Here is a 22,586-nt window from a genome sequence, read left to right on the forward strand (position 1 = left end):
CTGGGCAACGTTGCTGCACACTGAAGAACCACAGGTAGTCTAAATTATTCTGGAGCCCTCTTCTACGATGCTTCTTTCTCCTTCACTCCTTTCATGGTGCAGGAGAGGTGTCCGCCAAGAATCAGTTTCTGTGCCGTTTCTTTCCTTACAGTAACCAATCGGCAATTTTCTTAGACGTGTGTTAAAGCTGCATTTCAGCTTATCCACGAAAGTTTGTGTTCACATACGGTGCATCTTTCGCTCAAAATGTGCGTGCAGTCTTAAAAATTGCCCTCTATCTAGGGAAGTGTTTTGCACGTTATACGTATATATCTCCGCCTCCCTAACCTGCTTTCTGATGTCCGGTGCTGGAAAAATGTAGGAACAGTAAAAATACTTGCTCGGGCATTAATGATGGTTGCTCTTTACGAATAGATTCACTTCATTTGGAGTAATTTCGCCATGCGTTTTATTCTTAACATGCGAACTGGTTCCATGAAGTCCTTCAGTGCGGTGCAGTCACGTGCACCTTGGTTAGCTTCAGGGCGCCCGTTCCTGGCTTGCGCGTCGTCATTGGCGTGAACGCTAGAACTATAACAAAGTGAAGAGCACGGCTAAGGATGAAAGTAGGGCGATAACTAATATTCGATTCGGTTTTTAGCTACACTATTCCTATTTTATTCGGGAGTGAAGCAACGCTGTTTTCGATTCGGTTTGGAAAAACTATTATTTGCACACCCCTACAAAAATACAATCCATACTGAACATAGTTATTACACGCAACATGGCAGCTGTCGTTATAATGGTTAATAAAACAAAACCTTGAGCAGCCGGCTTAAAGTCAGCAGTTCCCGTTACGGAAGTAAGTGATGCGGGTAAGTTATTTCACCCTTTGCTAGTCTGGGCAGGAATGAATATGAAGGTTTGGTTTAGTTTATGGACTCCATGCCCCAAAGTGACTCAGGTTATAAGGGGCGCCGTTCACCCGGAGTTCAACGTGCACTGAGATCACAGTAGACGGGCCTCTAGTATTCGCCTCCATCGAATTGCGAACGCCGCTGCCGAGATCGAACCCGCGTCTTTCCGGTCAGCAGCCGAGCACCATAACCATAGCGCCACCGCGGCGGCTGAATGAATATGATGGTTTGGTTTATAGCGACTAAGGCTATGAGAGACGCCGTAGTGGAGGGCTCCGGAAATTTCGACCACCTGTGCACTGACATCGCACAGTACACGGACCTCTAGAATTTCGCCTCCATCGAAATTCAGCCGCCGCGGCCGGGATCGAACCCGCGTCTTTCGGGTCAGCAGCCGAGCGCAGAAGTGTAAGGTGGAAAGTGGAGAAGGGTACGCTGGGGGCAGCCGAGTGGAGGTCGCGCTATGTTACGTAATGACTTCCTAAATGCGTTTAGAGACGGCCGTCATGCTTATAACGTGCACCACAACTATCTGCGACTGTAATGATGCGGTAGCAGGCAGATACCCCACATTTGGAGAGTTTATAACCGCGGCGGTTCACATTCCTCCGATCTCGTCATGCCCTCCGCCTACCTTCCACAGGTACCACCAGGCGGGTGGTTACCGTGGCTACTTCCCACCGGTTACGCATACTACTACTACTACTACTACTTCTAACTACTATACTACATCGACGTGAAACACAGGAACGGGCGCATAACAGCTGTCGCTGTAAAAAACCAACGCTGTGCCTGGAGACGGGAGAAGTCGCGGCGGACACTGCGTACGTGAAATGGACGCCTGTGTTTCGCATGTATAGTGTGTGCGTTGGATCGGAAGCAAGCTGCACAGGATTCACCATCCGCAGTATGCGCGGCGTAAAAATCACAGCCAAACAGGGGCCAAGTCGAGAGGCAGCAGCAGCATCATCTATTTGTTGGTGCGCGATCTGCGGCGTCGTCGAGCTCGTTGACGCCCTCGGGCCATAGCCCCGGGCGCGGCGCGCGGCGGATGGCGTCGGTAAGCAGTTTCCTGAGGCCTGAGATGCGCGTCTTAACAGCGTCGTCGTCGAGCACGTAGCAGCCGACGTCGTAGCTGACGATGACCTCGCGAGCGATGACTCCCTCGAGGCGCACGCAGCCGTCCACCTCTGTCCGGTGGTAGGTCATGTTGTAGAAGCGCACGCACAGCTGGGCCAGCTGCTCGGGCCAGCAGACAGGCGGCGGGTTGCGCCCTGCGAGACGCACGCGTTTTCAGGCTCTACACAAGCGTGAGTCAGCGGGTTGTAAGCAAGCTTACCGTACCGACCAAAAGAGGATTTTCAACGCGCGTGTTCGTGCTGCTAATGTGTGGTAAACAAGTTTACAGCTCTGCGACGGACACGCAACACGCGCAGTTTCACATTATGTTACTACAAGGTTTCACCGGAGTCCGTTAGTAATATTGAAAAATAGGTTTTCGTGACGCGTTCTTTGGTGCAATATTGTCACTGGCGGCCGGGAAACAGCCATCGTAACCAGCAAGCTGCTATATTTTTACTTGCTACAGTTAGGCTCCTTATTATAATTTGAGTCTTGTAGCCTGCTCTTAGTAATAAACATTTCAGTTTTCAGATGTTCGAAAAAATTAGTCTGGAGGGGCGCTTTGCTCTTACTAAAGCCCGCGGCCTGGTCAGCGCGCCTCTCAATTGCTGACGCATGAACACGTAGTGCGCGGGCCGCGGGCGAACGGACCGTCGTGTGAATCGGCTTTACTGTTGCATGCGCGGGCAGCTGCTAGGGTGGGGTCGGAGCGGTTGTTGTTGTTCTCTGTGCGGTGGTCGGCGCTGTTGTGACTGAGAGAAGGATGAAAAGGAAATTGCACGGGCCTGCCTACTGGCTCGAGCCAAGCCACCACCGCTGCCACGTGCAGAGAGAGAAGAGTTAAAGGATCAGAGGAAAGAGAAAAATGAAAGAAAAGACGCGCGTCGCAGCAACAACTGCGTCCGCCGGAGTGGACGCTGCTGAAAAAACAGATAAGCGGCCGAAGCCGCGCTCGCGGTCCCTAGAAATACTAGCTCCATATATAGACTGGTGATGACGTCATAGGTGACGTCACGCGTATGCGCAGTACATTCCGGTTACGACATACTACGCCGTTTGATGACGGCATTAGGCTTTATTTTTTGTTTTTCATTTTTTTATTTTATCTTTTTAAAATTCTTTTATTTGCATTTTTATTCTATTCGTTATTTTTTACGTTTTTCCGTTAATTTTTATTCCATTTTATTTTAATTTACGATGAGTTCAATGATTTTTCTTTGCGGCGTATTACACCACTGATTACGTCATCAGATTCTAGATACTAGCGCCACCTAGACGGGTTCTAGGTGGCGCTGCGGCGTATGGCATTCTAGGGCATAGAGTTCTAGGGTGCCTTGATGTCCGCGCGCCACCGGCGCTGGCCATCGAGGCACCTTATGGCATTCTAAAGCCCCTCAAACTTGGGGCTTTATGGCATTCTGGTGACATACGTGCCGCCGGCTTACGTGCGCCCATCGACGGTGAGGCCCGTGTGCAAAGCCAGAATTATATGCACTGCAGTGCCACGGAGAATCGCGTTTTCAAACTTCTAAGAACTGAAATGGCTATTTCTAAGAGCAGGCCACAAACATCTAGTCACAGTGAAGTGCCCGCTGTAGTTAATCAAAATTTAACCATTAGATTTTGTTAACAAGCTTACTAGTTAATGTCTCGTTTTTTCCCCCAAATTCTGCCGCACAAGAAGGCGGGCGTTCTTTTATTTTAACTCGGAATATTTAAAAATATTGTTGCCTCTGGCGCTGCGGCCCATATATTGACTTGCTGGTGGCCGTAATGTGCTTCACATATCAACGGCCGTGTTCTTTTTTTTTTTACCCATGGTTTAGCGTAGGCTGCGGTGCTGAGTAGCCACCAAATCGGTACGAAAATGCTCTTGACAACTATTTACTTAGTTAACGTTAACTTTTGACCCACTGCACCCCCTGCACGTAAAGCTTCATTCGCAACGTTTCCTGCGAGCGAATATCCGAAGTGGCAGCGGCTATTGCACGCTGATAAAAGGACTGCTGCTGCACGGCTGGCGCTCGCTACGGCAGCGGTTAGTAAATGTTCACCGCCATGTTGTTCCAAGTCAGTGCTGGTTCCGCGGGAATCTTGATTTTGGCGCCCATTGTTTAGAACATGTTTACGCTCTCTGAATAAACCTGCTATTACAAAAAATGTCTTGGGGGTGGTTTCTTTACTCTCTGCAACTTTTACAGTGAAGGCTAGAAATTTCGAAGTTTAGTTGGTTATCCTAATCATACTTCCAGGTGTGCCACGATGCCGCCAAAGTACTGCTTCATTTGTAATGCAGAATGTGCCACTCGCTTTCAGATGCTTCCGATAGCGTAAAACATCCTTCAAAAGCGCTGCAAGATCTCGTCTCTTGTATTCTGCAGGCGTCATCCGGCGCGCGCCGAGCGACGCACCAGACCACATACGTGTCACCACCTCACCTGACAGGGTCCGGTTGAGAACGACGCTGTCGTCGATGGAGATCGTAAAGCTCAATGCGTACTGGTCAGGGTAGTAGGTCAGGTTGCTGCAGGCTGCAAAACAGCGCCACAATTGCTAAGCAACGTAAAGGGCGCGACCAACATCCATCTTGTATGGTCGCCTAGTGCACAAGGCAAGGTTTTAACGAGTTAATTCAGACTGAGCGACCGACTTTTCAAGTGCTGAGAATGTGGGAAGTGTGAGTTTACAATTAGCATAATTTCAGAATACCTTACCTTTATTCAGCGATTTTTTTTTCCCCCGGGCTTTCGGAACCCAACACTGTAACCCAACTTAGGTGGGCCGTGAAAGCGGCCCGCAAATGGGCGTCGTCAGGCGGGCGAGTTTCAAAGTAGGTGCTCTTCTGCAGGTTTAATGATGCGCTTCGTTGGCAGAGTGGTAAAAGATGAGAGGAACGTTGAAGTTAACGCTGTGAAAGAAATTATGCTTTCAGGGGACCTTTGTGACTCCTTCCTACTCGAAACTTTTCGCTCAACCCTCGTGAATGAAACTTGAGTTGACGTTTTCATTAGTTCAGGAACAAAAATTAATGCTAAGCGCTTTATAGTGGTCATATGTAAGTAAAATAGCGCTAGATGTACCAACTTACATGTACTTACATATGATGTACCAACTTGCCCAAGCCTCCGCCTTAACATATTATAGTGGTCGTCCCACAGCGTTGCTTTGTGTTATTGTTATTCTATGCAAGGGCACCAGTAGTAGTAGTATAAAGCTTTATTCCGCAAAATGGGACGGGGTTTAGGGGTTGGAGTCTTGAGCAGCAGGTGGTGTTCCTAGGTACAGGATCCCATTGGTTCTTGCTGCCTCCTCGGCCCGCTCAACCAGCGCAAGCTGATTTTGGAAGTTATGCAAGGGCACCAGTTTTCTAAAATTCTGAGGACATGCTTATGTGGAGGAATGGGAAAGCATGTTTTGAGGAAAGGAAAGGTCTCGGAAAGCATGCACTTGAAGCTGCATATGTCATTGGCCCGAACCCCTGTCGTAAGCTAGCCTTGACTAAAACATGTAAGCCATATGCAGACAGAAATGCTCTGACATCACCCGAAATGCTGTACGACGAACGGGTGCTCAAAATTTTGGTGAATGTATTCGGGGATACTGCCACCACATTGAGGTCAACCAGTCATGACATCACTGGGATTTCGTCTGCACCTGCGATATCTATTGCTCAAACCAGCGTGGTCGCTTCGGCGGACGCGTTTTTGCGCCGCGCGTCTCCTTCCATCAATGCTCCTCTCTCCTGTCTGCACGTGGCAGCGAGAGCCTATTTGAGAAAACCCACGTCCACGTGTCAATAATCATAGCCAACAATTCTGGACAAAAGCATTTTTGAACGGGAAAGAATTTGTGAACGCAATTTTTGCACAAGGGTTTAACTTTAACAATCAATATATCCGCAGATCTTCCGTCGAAAGGCTTAATTTTTTTTTTGCTATTAACGTTTTTTCTATCGTCAAAAGCATTCCCCGATGGTTTTTTTTATGGAAATATTTACTCGATGCGAGCGACAGAAAAACTTTCAAAGAAAGACTTTGCTGCATATCAGAAGAATGGACCATTACCTTCAATATTTCTATAACAGTGTCTTACAATTTTCCAATATTCGAAACTTTTGTCCAAGAGTGTTGGACGTGGACCAGCATTTTGGCAGACCGCTTTCTTCGAAACGAGACTTTTTCAGGTGACCGTGAGATAGTCTGTAGTTTTTCATCGGATATTTCAGCGCCGCGGTCTTTACCTTTAATAATATATTTTCGTTTTCAGCTTCTAGCTTACGTAAGCTTAGCCAGCAAGCTGAAGGGATCCAGGTGCAACGATATCGGCGTTGTGCGTAGTGGAACGATTGCCCTTCGACTCCTCCGTAAGCAAAATGTTAAACTAATAACGAGCGCGACAGGTTTCTCATTGGAAGAGTGAGACAGAGAAAGAAAAAGAACGCATTTTTCGAGAACGAAAATTCGAAGATCACCACGCCTTGCCAACCACGGCATCTCATCCACGCCCCATTCCAATCTACATAGCGTGTTCTCAAGTGCCGGGTTTTTATTATTATTATTATTATTATTATTATTATTATTATTATTATTATTATTATTATTATTATTATTATTATTATTAACGCGAAAGCATTATATAGCTCAACCTTGTCAGCAGAACTTGCCCGCACGATGACGTCACTCCAGAAGAATGAATGAGTAAAAGTTTAATGATAATGAGGAATAAATTGATGAATGGTGTAATATGCCATGATGAATAATTATGACTTCGCACCATTATTTAGTAAAGTTTAGTTTATGGGGTTTTAACGTCCCAAAGCGACTCAGGCTATGAGAGACGCCGTAGTGAAGGGCTCCGGAAATTTCGACCACCTATGACATGCACTGATATCGCACAGTACACGGGCCTCTAGAATTTCGCCTCCATCGAAATTCGCCCGCCGCGGCCGGGATCGAACCCGCGTCTTTCGGGTCAGCAGCCGAGCGCCATAACCACTGAGCCACCGCGGCGGCTATTTATTAAGATGAGTCAATTAGTAAAGTTCAAAATTACAAAATAAAAGTGATGACATCAACACTAATTAGTGTGATAAATTAAGCGAAGTGCGTCGCAAGACGAGATGGTTTGCAAAAAATGAGTCGCGTGTCAATGTGATGACGTCATACAAAAGCCACGTGACAAGATGACTTGCAAAAAAAAAAAACGAAAGCCACATGTCGAGGTAATGACGCCACCCAAAAGTCACGTGACAGGATGACGCAAAATTTAGAGAGTGATGACTTCAATTGGTTATCGCAAAACGAACAGCCTTTATCAAAAACATACAGCCCAAGGGGTTGTCTTCTCAGACTTGTGGCGCGGCTGTCTTAGCATGCATATTTGGCAGTCCTGTATAAGATTGGGAGGGTTCAGGACACGAGTTCCTCCCGCCTTGGAGAGGTTATGTTCGCGGAGGGTGCTAAACGAGCCACGCTGCAGGGCTCCGAAGTGAGCCCGTAGGGCTGTATATTTCTGTCAAAGGCTGTACATACAATAGCGCCCTTCAAGGTTGCTGCTATTGCCAAATATATTCGGTGTGCAACGAGTTCAATATATGTGCGGGTGATTCAGAAGCAAAAAAAACAAAAAACAGTAACACTGAATGGGGCGTTAAAAGGGGGATATTTGTATTCGTGCATTCTCCTGGAGCAAGCGCCCTCCATATGATGGCGTTTTATATTTCTGAGCCTTGTATACTATAATCTCTGCCGCCGCGGTGGCTCAGCAGTTCTGGTGCTCGGCTGCTGACCCGAAAGGTGCGGGTTCGATCCCGGCCGTAGCGGTTAATTGCATTTCGATGGAGGCGAAATGCTAGTGGCCTGTGTACAGTACGATGTCAGTGCACATTAAAGAACCTTAGGTGATAGAAATTATCCGGAGCCCTCCGGTACTGCGTTACTCGTAGCCGGAGTCGCTTTGGGATGTTAACCCCCCCCCCCCCCCTTCCCCCCCCCCAAAAAAAAAACAAACAAACAAATACTGCTAATCTCTACGGAAAGGAGGGAATGATCCCAGCGGATCCACGTGTCGTCAGCGTCACAAGTTTTCGTCAGCCGTTGTAATCGAAAGGTTGAGGGTCCTAAAGGGACTATGTCCTGCTGCTAAGGCATTTCCCGTACATCGCAACTGCCCATAGCTTTGACACTGGACTCAAAACTACCGCTTCCTGCTAGCAGCTGATACTAATATCCTATTAATATTTGCCTAATATGGTATCTTTAGTGACCTGATCAGTGCTGTGTGAGGTCACTGACGACCCTTACAGGATACCTGCAGGTGTACTCATCACGGGCTGCATCTACGATTCCGCTTCCCTGATCACGACTTCCAGCTGAAGCTGAAAACATCGAAGTTTCTGCTTACTCTCCGTTACCTTCTCCCGTGGCCATGAGCCTTTCTATATCCAATAAAAGTCTTTTAACCCAACTCAATTCGCAAGCGCGCCGTACATTTTGTCGCTCACCTTTCTGCTTGATTCCAAAGCGCGGCGCAGAAATGTTGAGACAGCAGCCGCACTCGTTGCCGATGCACTCGCATCGGCGGCCGTCGCTGGGCCAGACCACGGTCTTGTTCGCCTCCTCTCCTCCTCGTACTTCCTCGGCCTCCTCTAGCTGCGACGAGAGGCCGCTCAATGGGTCGGCTCCCCAGGCTGTGGACGCGTTCAGTGGGGACAAAAAAAAAAAAAACGCGTCAAAAAGTTAATTTTCCTTTTCCTTTTTTTTTGCGCCGACAGACTCATGTGGTGCAAGCTCGGTCATCGGCTTGTGTGGAGAATCAGCGAGGCTGTCTGTGGGGTGATCCGTCTGCACGGAACGGAGCAGAGTCGAAGGCGCACTGCTCCTCTGTCGGAGGTCTCTGGCCTGTTTGGCTCATTTATCCTTGCATTTTTTGAACGCCGAAATTAAAGAACAACGATGATGATGATTAGTTTTAATGGCGTAAGGGCAGACTTGGCCAAAAAGTGCCATGGTGCAAGGTATTTTTCGAGTATATAAGGTGAGGTCATTGACCCATTCCCTAAGCATTTCGCCACAGGGAAGCCGAGCACCAGGTCAGGGGTAAGCTTGTACCCATTGTATGGTACCTGCCGGCACTGAGGATCGAACCCCGAACCTCCCGCAAACGAAAGAACGCCTGTAACTGAATACCATGCCAAAAATTCTCTTCATGCCAATTTTTTTTTTCTGTGCCTCTGCTCTCTCTACCGGTGCGCGATCCTCAGCTTTGCGCGGTGGTAATAGAGATGGCACGCGAGGGAAAGCAGAATCACCCAACAATACACGAAACACACTAACGTAGGCCTGCAGTCCAACATACCCAGAGAGTTCCAAACACGTTACCACGCCACACATTGCTCGCTGATATTCCAACAATTACCAGGGACGCTTAGAAAACCGCTGTGCGGGGACTACTTTGTCACTGATCACGCACTCTGGATATGCACGCAGAACGTCAAGCTCCCTTTCGCACCAAACCCGAGCCTCACGACGCGTGTGAGGAAGCTGACTGGCTGAACGCGCAAAAATCCCGATAGCTATGGGCAGTACAGTTCTTTCGTTCATTCCTTCGGCTATTGACGCCAATTGGTGATGCGTTCAATTCCTTGCTGTGGCTCCTTGCGGCATCCCTGCAACGAGCTATCGTTGATGGTGTTTGCCGCCACCGCTATCATTTAATGGTGGTGCTTGTACGATAAAGAAGTAAAGAAAATGATGCAAGACTGTATTGGTACCCTTTGAGGAAGCGTGCTGGGTCATTTCTACTGAGCTCCCAACACACGCCGCTGCTGCCACTTCTTTCGCTCCTGTGCAGCCTTTCTCACCTCATAGCAAGGAGAGCACGTCTTGAATGACTGCCCTTTAATCTCTTGGCTTTCGTATATGGTGTAGTACGCCCCTAATGTGCTAGAAAAATGTTTCACCAAAATTGTTGCGATGCTACGAAAAACTAGTTGCCAGTGGCCCAAGAACGAAAAAAAAAATTTTAATGTTTTACTGAAAGTATTTTACTCATGTTCCCACTGCCCGCGTTTTCAAGCATCTGCGTTCGGTATTTCAGCTCTTGTAGAAAGACATAATTTAGTTAGTAAGACTCTTGTTTGCGTAAAGGTGCGTTTTTGCTCTTAGGATGCAAGAAGACTGGCTGTCGCTTGCAACTTTGCACCTCTTGAACAAAATTGCGAAGTGCTTTGTTCACGGAAGCACTGACGACGCTATACTTTCTTCCCTAGTTGTCAGCTCTCAGAGGATGGTTTGTCAACCAGCTGTAGGTTTCTACTTCCAGGCGTTCAACCGCCATATGTTGCAAATCCGCGACAGCCAGCCAGAGAGGTTAACTGCGACCAGGAACCTCTTGGAGGTAATGGTTGGGGAGGGCGGTCCTGTACAACGCGCATATCTTGAATTTGCTTCGTAAAATAATAATAATAATAATAATAATAATAATAATAATAATAATAATAATAATAATAATAATAATAATAATAATAATAATAATAATAATAATGTAAAATAACGGACCAATTTGATTTTTTTTCATGCAAAATTTCTTGTAAACAAACACATGTAAACAGACGCTGCGTACTCCCCCCCCCCCCCCTCCCTTTCCTTAAATCTGCTCCGAAGCCAACGAAACAGCTTGAAAATTGAATACATCACTTTTATATGTTTACAGGTGGTGTTCCGAAGCTTGGATTGGGAACACTTGGGATTAAGAGTTAATGAAGAATACTTAAGTAATTTGCGGTTCGCTGATGACATTGTCTTGCTAAGTCACTCAGGAGGAGATGAGCTGCAAAGCATGATCAATGAGTTAGGCAGAGCAGAACGGTGGGTCTAAAAATGAATATGCAGAAAAACAAAGTAATTCAACAGTCTCGGAAGGGAACAGCAGTTTACAATTGGTAGCGAAGTGCAGGAAGTGGTAATGTCTACTTAGGGCAGGTAGTGACCGCTGATCCGAATCAAGAGAGTGAAATAACTGGAAGAATAAGAATAGGGTGGAGCGCATTTAGCAGGTTCTCTCAGATCATGAATGGCAGTGTACCAAAATCCCTCAATAGAAAAGTACACAACATCTGTATCTTACCGGTACTCACCTATGGGGCAGAAACGTGGAGGCTAACAAAGAGGGTTCTCCTTAAGTTAAGGACAATGCAGCGAGCTATGGAAAGGAAAATGATAGGTGTAACGTTAAGAGAGCGGAAGCGGGCGGAGTGGGTGAGGGAACAAACGCGGGTTAATGACATCCTAGTCGAAATCAAGAGGAAGAAGTGGGCTTGGGCAGGGCATGTACGCGTAGGCAAGATAACCGCTGGTCCTTAAGCGTAGCAGGGGGCGGCAGAAAGTTAGGTGGGCGGATGAGATTAAGAAGTTTGGGGGGTACGATGGCCACAGCTGGCAAAGGACAGGGTAATGGAGCCCTGCAGTGGGCGTAATCAGGCTGATGACGTTTATATTCACATCTGTGGATCAAAAGGTCGAGGATGACTGAGAGACGATGCTTTTTCGTTGGCTCAGGAGCAGATTTAAGGGTTGGGGGCACGCAGCGTCCGTTTCCCCGGGGCGGGGGGCTCATGTTTGTCATCCCTCTGTCGTTACGATACCGTACGCTAGCTCCGCACGCGCCGTGGCGCGCCCCTGCCGCTGCGCGTGCACAGCCAGCGTACGGTGATACGGTATACGCCTACGCTAGTACGTCTTCGCTATGCTAAACGTCTCTATTGTGGCGTGTACGGCCGTTCGACCTACAGTGGCTACGGCGCATAATTAGATCCCTTTGCTTTGGACACCGCCATAATTTGGCAGCGAAGGCAACGAAGTGCCACCGGCGATGGCCACCTGAAAACATAGCTGCATAAAGGAGCACTCTGACGGTTGCTTTACTGCACTACGATACAGACCTTTAAAAATAAAACGGTTCAAGGGCGCCTCCATATTGTACGTTAGGCTGTGCAAGGCAGCTGCGAAAACCAGCTCGTAGAACAGAAAAGAGCTGAGAAATATGCCCCCCCCCCCCCCCCTCATAAAAAAGGTTGCTGAAAGGGTCAGTGATTCCCTCCTCGCGAACCGCTCAAAATACCACTCTTCCTCCCTCTGTAATTGACAACGGACTGAGTTGCTGTCACGCAGGCAGTGTGAGGCTCGCATAACTCAACGGCTTACACAGTGGCATCGAGCGCGAATCTACTCCGGAAGACACGATTTGATATTGCTTAGACAGATGACTTCAAGTTCCTCGCTATACATCATGGGAACCCATCTTACGTCATTTCGCGTATGTGGGTAAGTTGTTAAAAGAATATTGCGAAGTCTTCATTGCATAATGCGATATTTTACCGATAGCATTCGTGCCAGAATAAAAAGGCCTGTACACGTCTTTTTTTTTGTTTGTCTTTCATGTTGGGTACAGGTGCTTTACATATATCTTATGCGCATGCGCCATTCCACACTCTCTAATACGCGCTGAATGGCGCGAATTTTTTAGAGCTGCAATCTTTGATAAGCTAGGTAAAAATTATCATGATTGAGATTGCCGGGGCTTATAAGGGAAAACCTCCGAATACTATTTCCAGTGCGGGCAAACCATCACAAGGCAGCACAAACGACATCCCCTTCGCATAACAAGGCTCTTCTTGACCGATAAAAAGCAACGATACAAACCACGTTTCGCCAAAGAAACGAAATAATCTGAAAAACACCCGTTCGCACAAAACACCGAACCGGCATCCGGATACCCTTGCAGCCAACCCCGACGACGAGATAGGCGAAAGGCGCCCAATTCGTGCCCACGCACCACGCGGCCCGAGTCCTGCGGCACGCGTCTTGGTTATCGTTCTGCCGTAGGCACCATGCGAACGTGCAGAGCCTGCCGTCAACTGTATTCAAATACCCAGGCTTTCGTTTTCGCTTCGTCAAAGCTCAAAGATGTCGATTTCAGTCGCCCCACACAACGCTTTGGGACGCTGTCAGTGGCGGCGACCGGCGAGCTTGAAAAGGGCAACGATGACGCCTGTCACCGCGTGGGGAGCCATTCCTCTTGCCGCCTGCTGAGCACAGGGTAAGCGGAGAACCCTTGGTCAAGTGGTCGCCGCTGCTGTGCGTCTTTCACATGGCGCAGCACCACTCGCAATGGCTTCAAAATTAAACAGCCGCGGTTGCCCTGGTGACGGGCGAGTGGCTGTTCATCTTCGGCGGGACCTGTGCACCACTTACAGCGACAGCAGGCGCTATACTTCTTACTGGCACACTGCAGAAAGTTTTTTTTTTTTTCGAGAAGTCTGCCATGAGGCATAAGTTGAGAAAGGGGGAGTAGAATGTAGGATATAGAAAGTTAAAAGAAGGGGTGGAGACCAGATTCGCCAAAGTAGTCGCATAGGCTGCTGGTGAACTGATTGTTCATAGTCCATTTCACATAGTCTCCTTCGCGGTTCCACCGCAGGCCCACCTCCCCGAGGAGCCGTTATCGAAACGTCCTGCAGTTGCTACTGGTCCTGCAGTGTTGTTGTGGCAGCGTCATTAGCAACATGGATAAGATAGTTCAAGGAGCCGAAGAGTGCTACACAAATCTGTACAGTAGCCAATGCAGTCAGTATATTAAAAGAGCGGCAGTAACACACAGCAATGGGTCATCCGTAGTAATGAAAGAGGAAGTAAATAGAGCATTAGGAACAATTAAAAGTGGGAAAGCAGCTGGTGAGGATCAGATAAGAGCAGGTCGGTTGAAGGACGGAGGGGAGATTTTTGCTAGAAAAACTATAGCCACCCTGTATACGCGATGCCTTATGACCTCGAGCTTGGAAGAACGCTAACATAATCTTACTGTCAGTTACCTATAAGGTGTTCACTAAGATAATCGCTAATAGAGTCAGGGCAACCTTTGATTTCAGTTATCCAAACGATCACGCAGGCTTTCATAAAGGATACTCTACAATAGACCGTATTCACACTATCAGTCAGGTGATAGAGAAATGTGCAGAATATAACCAACCCCTATATATAGCCTTCATAGATAACGAGAAAGCATTTGACTGAGTCGAAACCTCAGCAGCCATGCAGGCATTACGGAATCAGGGTCTAGAAGAGTCTTATGTGAAAATACTGGCAGATATCCGTAACGGCTGCACAGCTACCATAGTCCTCCATAAAGTCAGCAATAAAATTCCAATAGGGAAGGGTGTCAGGCAGGGAGACACGATCTTGCCAATGCTATTTACCGCCTGTTTACTGGAGGTATTCAGAGGCCTGAATTGGGAGCAGTCGGGGATAAGAGTTAATGAACAATACCTTAGTAATCTGCGATTCACTGATGCCATTGCCTTGCTAGGTCATTCAGGAGATGAACTGCAAAGCATGATCAATGAGTTAGACAGACAGAGCAGAACGGTGGGTCCAAAAATTAATATGCAGAAAACCGAAGTAATGTTCAGCAGTCTCAGAAGGGAACATCAGCTTACAATTGGTAACGAGGTGCTGAAAGTGGTAAATGAATACGTCTACTCAGGGCAGGCAGTGACCGCTGATCCAAATCAAGAGGGTGAAATATCCGGAAGACTAAGAATGGGGTGGGTGCATTTGCCGGGTTCTCTCAATCATGAATGGCAGTTTACCTCTATCCCTCAATAAAAAAACAATATAACAGCTGTATCTTACCGGTACTTACCTAGGGGGCTGAAACGGGGAGGATAACGAAAAGGGTTCAACTTAAACTGAGGACCACGCAGCGAGCTACGGAAAGGAAAATGATAGGTGTACCGTTAAGAGACAGGAAGAGGGCTGAGTGGGTCAGCGAAGAAACGCGGATTAATGACATCCTAGTCGAAATCAAGAGAAAGAAATGGGCGTGGGCGGGGATTGTAATGCGAAGCCAAGATAACCGATGGACCTTAAGACTAACGGAACGGATTCCAAGAGGAGGCAAGCGTATACCAAGAGGCGAGAGAAAGTTAGTTGGGCGGATGAGATTGAGAAGTTTGCGGGGAAAGGGTGGCCGCAGCTGACACAGGTCAGGGTTAATTGGAGAGATATGGGAGAGGCCTTTACCCTGCATTGGGCGTAGTTAGGCTGATGGTGATGATTCCACATTCATGTCCTGCGTCAGTCTTTCTTGTGTATGTCTCTCTGTAGCGCTATTGCCTTTTCAGTCTCAAATAATGCACCATCTAGCCCGAATTGACGTCCTTTTAAACCATCTACCACCGCCTGCGATATCAGGCTAGCAGGTCCACGGGGATCGGCCAAGGGGGTGCGGGAAAAATTGGTCGGGGCCATTGGCTGGCGGCGTTTCTTTTTGGGGCATTTGCAACTTAGCTCTTGACTTGTATCCAACTACAACAGTAATGCAGAGCACCCCACTCAGTTCAAACAGCTGCTCGATATTAGAGTCGACGCCGGGCACAACTTCATCGTCGCCGGCATATCCAGCGAGCAGTGGTACCCGTTCCGCAAGGTTCGCATTACCATCATGGATAGGGTGAGCACCATCTCGTGCTGATGGTTCTCCACCATTCTTACAAACGACTGCCACGTTTCGCTGCTGCTTGTTTTCCTGGTGCAGGTGATAAGCTCTCACCACTTTGTGTTCACGTCGCCAACGAAAGGACTCGCCGGAGCAGAAAACGTATCGGAACTCCTGTAAGGTCGAGTACAGGCTGCTGCTGGAGGTCGCTGTTCACAAAAACCACGGAGTTAATCTACCTGAAGCGCCTACACCACCCGGCCTCTTAGGCGTTGTTGTGCCAGGGCTTCTGGAAAGACTGCTTTTTGTGATCGTTCTTCGAGTAACGCCGGCTGGGGTACAGGAGGTTACAAATGCCGTCAACCAACGCGACGGCGTGACGCCATCTCCAGACAGAGGACGGAGGCTGCGGTGGCGTCTCCCCTTTTGTTATGGGAAACAGGGGTTCATGACACTTCACTGGGGTTCGACAATCGCTTGAGACTGCGACTGCCAGACGACACCGGGGGAAGACTTTTAGAATAGGATGACGGCATTATTGTCCTGCGTCTGCGCACTGGCCCCCTGCCCTATTCCTCTATGCCCCTAACCGATAGCGTCACCCTAATCTAAAAGGCCCTAAAGTCTTCATCTTCCCTCTACTGGCACCGGTGGAGGAAGCGGAGAAAGCGATTCTTTCCCACGCGGGGCAGTAGTAGTGGTTTAATAATAAAAAAGGCTGTGGCTAGAGTTCCGTCTAGACGGAACTACAACTTGCGCTAAAGTTCCGTCCAGACGGAACTGCATGTAGCGATGGGGTTCCGTCCAGACGGAACTGTATCTGACATACAGTTCCGTCCAGCATTATATGCCACAAGAGTTATGTCAAGACGGAATTAAAGCTGGCGTTAGGGATTTGGAAACCAGTTTGCTTGCAGACTTTTGCATGTCCATTTAAAAAAGTGGCAATCCTGTTCCGCCTAATGTGTGACAGGATATCCTGTTGCATCATTTTATTTTCCAAGCAGTCAGTGAGAAATGGCAATAGATCGAGTTTTGGCTTTGGTTTGTTGGTGCGTTTGCATAATGCTTGTTAACCGTTTGTGTACGTCTTAGTCTTTTTCGCGCTACGTGATCTTGCAGCACAAATAGCGACAGGGCATCGCATCACTTCGCGAAGAGTTTCTGCACTCTGCTTCTAACAGTGTCATTTTCCCGATCCTGCATGCATGCACGGAAGTTATACCTTCGAGGATGTAACTAAGCGCAGTACGCGGGCAGATATTTTGGTGACGTATACGTGCGTAGAGAGAACATCTGCATACAGCTTTGTCAACTGGTTATTCCAGAGGCAAAGAAATGCTTTATGTGGGTATAACTCACCCATTTTGTATAGTATGGACCGCACGGACGATAGACAGTTTTAGATTTACGTACGCAGAACCTTCACGCACGTTAACGTGAGCAGTCAACGTAGCGTACGCTCGTGTCGCTTCGTAGTTTTAGCTACACGTGCGGGACGCAAACTGTGTAGATCTGCCATAGAACCTAAAAAATGCGCTAGCATGCTTTGCCGCGTCATCTAGTACAGATAAAGAAAACTAATTTTGCTTAGACGAGCTGCTTGGAGCGGAGCCAGGCCAAGCCACAGTGCGGGCGGTAAACACTTTCCCCCTTTCTTCTGACAAACGTTGAGCGATTTCATTCCACCGAACTGTATGTTGCATGTTATCTTCAAATGGATTGCATTCCTTTACGTCCCGCATCATATTTAAATCATCGCTTTTCGAGAAGTGAAGGCGCGCTGGTGTCCCACTCATGTCGACGACGTCTGCGTGTGGAGCCAAGACGTGCACCGTTTTGCTTCTAGCCTCTGTAGTTTTGCTTTTCCCGTTGACTGTGCCGAGGGTCTCGCGATATCCCGCGAGGTTTTGAGCTTCGCGTGGTCTCGCGAGACCGTCAGCACACTCGTTGCTATGACGACCACAAACGCTTCTCCGTCAGGCTTAGGAGCTGTTGAAACGGATTTCTGTCTGGAAAACAAAAGCTAGTTCTCACCTAAAACTTCATGTGAGAGCAAGAATGGACGAACTGAAGGCAAATACAGCAGTTTACAGCACGATACCACGCCGAGAGATTAGCGACGAAGCTGTTATCGTTGTGAAGCGGGCGGGCAGGGCGTCGCCATCTTGCCAACGCCACGTACGCAAGCAACGTGAAGACCGCAACGCAAAGATCCGAATCTCGCGTACGTCCGTGCGACCCACACAGACACTTCACGTTCTGCGCATGCGCACTGGTGACCCGTAAGCGCTCTACTTACGTGAAGCTTCTGTGTACGTGAAACTAAAACTGTCTATTGTATGGACGGAGCTCTAGCTGCAGTAAATATTCCGTCTGGACGGAACTGCAGCAGCAGCAAATGTTCCGTCTGGACGGAACGCTAGACACTCCGAATAAAAAAAGGCATAAAGGAAGGAAATGATGTTGCCAGCCGCGACAATTGCTGTCTGATAGCTAAGGCAGCCGAGCTGCTTTTGGCGGAAATAAAAGGACAGGGAAACGATAACAGGTAGAAGTACAGAGGGGAGCGATAGCGAGAAAGGACAGGGGAGAGGTTTTTACCCTATTCATAACATTTACCAAAATACAAAAAGAAGTGAGCAAGTTTACGCCGCTCGCTCACGAGTGTCCAGACACTGTCCAAATTACAATCGCGCGCGAGCGACTACTGCACATATTTACAGCATAGAAACAGTGTACATACAAAGCCGCGCGCACGTAGCGTCCTGCTGTTAATGGATCGCGCGCGGCGCACTGCCCAAGCGGCCTGGGTGGGGCCGGGGGGCGCTCGGCCGCATATCCCACGCGTCATTTGCAGAACATGATGTTCTCCTCGTGGGCGGGTGACCTTCCTGGAAAGGGCCCACTCCAAACTGACCCGGATCATCGCCCGATTCCAGTGGAGATGCTTGGCAGTGAATTTCCGCCGCAGCGAGAAGTGCTGCATCATCGTGGCCCCATCGGCATCGGCACTGCTGCGAGAGAGCACCGGAGTCGCAGCCTGCAGTGGGCGGTCCCGGTCCCTGCCAGACATCACGTGCGTCCAGCCCATTGGACACTGGTGAAGAAACTGTTGTCCCCATCTAGGGACCTAGGGAGTAGATCGGCTTTAAAAAAAGCATGCGTGTGTTCAGCGATTTCTCTCGAGATCTTGCCTCCCTCATCTCTCTCCTCTCATTTTGACTTGTAATATGATTATAAATGGCTAGTATAACGTTTTCTCGTCTCCTCACCCTAACCACATCTCCAGCTTCCTCGCCTCTTCTCCGGCCCAACCACGCTACCCGAGTCCCAACAGCGTCAGAGAAGACGAGGAAGAACTTGTGCACCAGCTTCTGGTTTTTATCCACGCCTGAACGTTGTCCTTGCAGGAGACAATTACTGTTGTAGCCGCAGCGGTGTATCGCGTTGGCGTGTTGTCCATGTGCTTGGAATGAGCACATATCGCTACTCCTCTAAGGTTGGGAGGCGAAGGCTGGACATATGCAATGACATGGATGATCCCACTGCGAAGCACGCCACCACCTGCCGATGCCTTCACTAGGGTCTCTTCGAGGCTGAAGCTGAAAGACGAATTCTCGGTCTCTTCGTCTTTCAGGAGATATGGCCAGCGCTCAACAAAAGCCTTCTGTTCCTGGCACTTCTTTATCCACGACACATCGACGATTGGCATCCCTTTGCAGATGCACCGTCCTTTGAAACTTGTGAGCCCCGAGGTGTGTGCAAGTCGATGCAGTATAGTTGCAACAGCTCCACCCAGCTCCCTGACGCCCTGTTCCTCGTTAGCGCATCCGATACCCGTCAAGAGAGTACTGAGCCTGCGCTTCAGGGTGTTTGTTTGGCTAGGTGATGATATTGCTCTTCGTGGCTTCGCGGGAATGACATCAGGCCAGTTCTCCTACCGCTTTTCCCGCCTCGGTGGTGCCTCCTGGACAACTTCCTGTTTAACAACTGCTTCTTTCACCGATGCCTACTGGCACGCATCTCAAATTTTTTTAGTCGCAAGAAGTGAGGGCCGATGCGGTTTTACCGTAAAAATTTATCATTTGAAAAGAGGGGCCATAGCCCCCCCCCCCCCCCCCCCCCCCTCCTTCCACTGCTCTGCGGGTAGCTCAAACAGCTGACCTGTGGACAGAGCTCGCCGTGAAGCACAGGCCCGCGGACTCTTGGACAAGTGGGAGCCCACTCTTGAGGACCTTTTGTTCCTTTGTTAAAATTTGTTCCTCCTTCTCCTCCCCACTGTCCTCCTTCCTGACTGCACAAGGCGATGATTACATTGTCACTGTATAACAGGTACGGTGGGGATGCAACAAAGAAGAAGCAAAGCGTATAGCAGCGAGATTAGGAAGCGAACTTATCGCTCTACTTGGAAATCAAACCTAAGCTATGCCCGGGCAGAGTTCAGCTGATTAGAGCGTTCTGCTGTCGCGCAGTTGAAAGCAAAACACGGAAGCGCAGTGCTGCTATCGCTCGAAGCTGAGAGAACACCCTAGTGCAAGACACTTTGGTACGGGAAACAGGTCCTCTTTATGGTCGTAGGTCGTGTCTCCAGAACTGCTGCAATTTCAGTCGCATGAGAACTAAACACATATGAGGATTGTCTGCTGTGCTAAAAAGAAAAGAAGTTCAAGAAGTGACGCAAGCAAGCTCATGTATATACGAGGTCTGTTAGAAAAGTATCCGACTTTATTTTTTTTTTTTACGAACACCTGATGGATTTGAAACAAGCACGCTTGCCTACCTTGAACCTTCGTGCGCATGCACAAATTTTTTCTCCCCTGCTGATAGCGTCAGTCACTGGTACGGAGCGTTTGAGTGAGACAGTGCGCAGTGCTCTCGTCGGTTTTTTATTGCAAGGAAAATGGCGATGCGACAGGAGTAGCGCTACTGCATCAAATTTTGCCAGAAACTAGGCGACAGCCAAGTGGAAACCATTCGGAATATTCAGACGACTTGCGGTGACAATGCTACGAGCAGCACACAGATTAAGCAGTGGTACAATTGGTTTAAAGATGGCCGCACATCGCTACAGAGAGAGCCACGCTCCGGTCGGCCATCAACATGCCGAAATGACCAGGTCATTGCCGAAGTGAACGCTGTGGTGACGCGGGACCATCGTGTGACTATCCGAGAAATTGCGGAAGAGGTGGACATCAGCAATTTTTCTGAACATTCCATTATCACCGAAAATTTGGCAATGGAGAAAGATGCGGCGAAATTCGCGCCGAAGCTGCTCACGGTGAAGTAAAAGCAGCTTCGTGTTGAAGTCTCACAGGATATGCTGGATTCCACAAACAGGGACCCCGATTTCATCAACACCATAATCGCTGGTGGCGAGTCTTGGGTGTACAGGTACGACCCGGAAACCAAATCCCAGTCGTCACAATGGCAGTATTCCACGTCACCAAGACCAAAGAAGGCCCGCCAAGTGCGCAGCAATGTCAGAGTGATGCTGACTGCTTTCTTTGACTCCCTCTGTGTGGCACACCACGCGTACACACCCCACAAAGTAAACATTGACCAAAAGAATACTACAGGGATGTCCTCCGTCGCCTGCGTGGTGCTGTGCGGCGCAAGAGGCCGAAGTTGAGGTCAACAGGAAATTGGCGCATCCATCATGACAATGCTCCTGCACATTCCTCGCACTAAATTCACACTTTTTTTTTGCGAAAAACCAGCCTGTTGTAGTCCAACAGACTCCTTACTCTTTTAATATGGCCTCCTGTGACTTCTGGCTGTTTCTCAAAATCAAGGGGCCATTGAAAGGAGCGCGATTTCAGACAAGAGAGGACATTATGGCTGCAACGACAGCTGAGCTAAACTTCATTCCGAAAGGGGCCTTTTCGGAATACTTCCAACAGTGGCAGCACCACTGGGAGAAGTATGTGGAGTTCCAAGGAGACTACTTTGAAGGTGATTAGGTTTCCAACGCTCCAGTTAAGCCAGTTTTTTTTTCTTTGGCAAAAGGTCGGATACTTTTCTAACAGACCTCGTATAGCTAACACACAGGTCCTGCATGTCTAGGTGACGGCTGAACACAGGTCGCTGTAGAACGAAGTATAATAGGCATAGCAAAAGTACTATTTCGCTTTGATTCAGCCCTGCAGATATGCATCCGCATTGTACAATATCTGAGCAATTTAGTCATTAAAATGAACTCAGATCTCAAAGTAAACCGACTCCTAGGACATATATAAACACTGGCAAGCTTCGGTCATGATCAATCATCTGTCTTCTTGCCCAGCGCGGAATGGCAAGCCCGGAGACTCGTTCTCGAAGCTGCCCACTCCTACTTTCTCGGTATACGTGATACCCGCAGGCTTGGCATCTCCGAGAAGAAGAGGACGGCTTAGCTGGGGTCAGCGTGCAACACTCACCCTGCTCATGCGCCCGCGCCGAGCCAACCAGAACGGCTGAAGAGGCTAGGAGGGCCAGCAAGAGCACTACAGCTGATAGTGCCATGATGCCGGCGCGACTGTGGAAGACGCGCGCTGACTGTGGATATATCTAGCCTGTTTTCAAGCTGGCTGTTGCGCGCGTCTATCTATATACGTGCTGGGGGCTGCGAGCTGGGCGCCCTCACGATGCCCGTGTATCGGATGTCGCTGGGAGCGAGAGCCTTGGCCCTCACGCTCGAGTGCTGATATGGGGCCGCCGCTGCTGCCACGCGCGTCGGACGAAGCCGGCGGCGGACATAGGGCCTGTGCTCACAAAGAAAAACAGTGGACTCCCCTTCCGTGCCACTAATCTGATTGCTTTCAGGTTCGAGAGGAGAGCCACTTTGAAGCATGGTGACTTACCGGCTCGTCACGCACTCTGCCTGTGCTTCACCAGGAACATATGGAATCGTCGCTGTGTGTACCGGCGTCCAAGCAAGAAAGGAGAAACGCAGTGGATCACTTGCAAATACCCTTCACTGCTTCACCTCGCTATCTCAAGGGCTGTCGTAGTCAGTGGAAAGGCCCTACTGTTTCGATGAACCAATGACAATCTTTTCTGTTGCGTTCCACCGTCGCGCTGTCATTGCGCCAT

The 22,586-nt window shown here is 48.8% G+C and overlaps 1 protein-coding gene across 2 annotated transcripts; it reads right to left on the minus strand.

Annotated features, from left to right (window-relative positions):
• Window positions 1-1,843: 1,843 nt before the first annotated feature.
• On the minus strand, window positions 1,844-22,309 carry LOC149352468 (uncharacterized). 2 transcript variants are annotated; one of them, XM_089581646.1, is made up of 4 exons: window positions 21,932-22,309; window positions 8,521-8,706; window positions 4,457-4,549; window positions 1,844-2,170 (listed from the first exon to the last, which is right to left on the minus strand). In XM_089581646.1, exons 1-4 carry the CDS (start codon window positions 22,014-22,016, stop codon window positions 1,863-1,865), a joined length of 672 nt encoding a protein of 223 aa, XP_089437772.1. In that variant the 5' UTR covers window positions 22,017-22,309; the 3' UTR covers window positions 1,844-1,862. The 2 variants fall into 2 exon arrangements, with proteins under 2 accessions (XP_089437772.1, XP_089437771.1); XM_089581645.1 differs by lacking the exon at window positions 21,932-22,309 and adding an exon at window positions 18,433-19,593.
• Between the last annotated feature and the right edge of the window lie 277 nt (window positions 22,310-22,586).

Source organism: Amblyomma mixtum, chromosome 3 (assembly GCF_055824585.1).
Source record: "Amblyomma mixtum isolate Tamu chromosome 3, ASM5582458v1, whole genome shotgun sequence".
Taxonomy (NCBI): Eukaryota; Metazoa; Arthropoda; class Arachnida; order Ixodida; family Ixodidae; genus Amblyomma; species Amblyomma mixtum.

Bases quoted from the DNA above. Each gene is read 5' to 3' on its own strand.
- LOC149352468 (XM_089581645.1), bottom strand. From the start codon at position 18,637: ATGGGGACAACAGTTTCTTCACCAGTGTCCAATGGGCTGGACGCACGT. The intron at 4,550-8,520 runs GTGAGCGACAAA...GCTGTTTTGCAG, and splicing joins CTTTGGAATCAAGCAGAAAG to CCTGCAGCAACCTGACCTAC. The intron at 2,171-4,456 runs GTGAGGTGGTGA...TGCGTCTCGCAG, and splicing joins TCTCAACCGGACCCTGTCAG to GGCGCAACCCGCCGCCTGTC.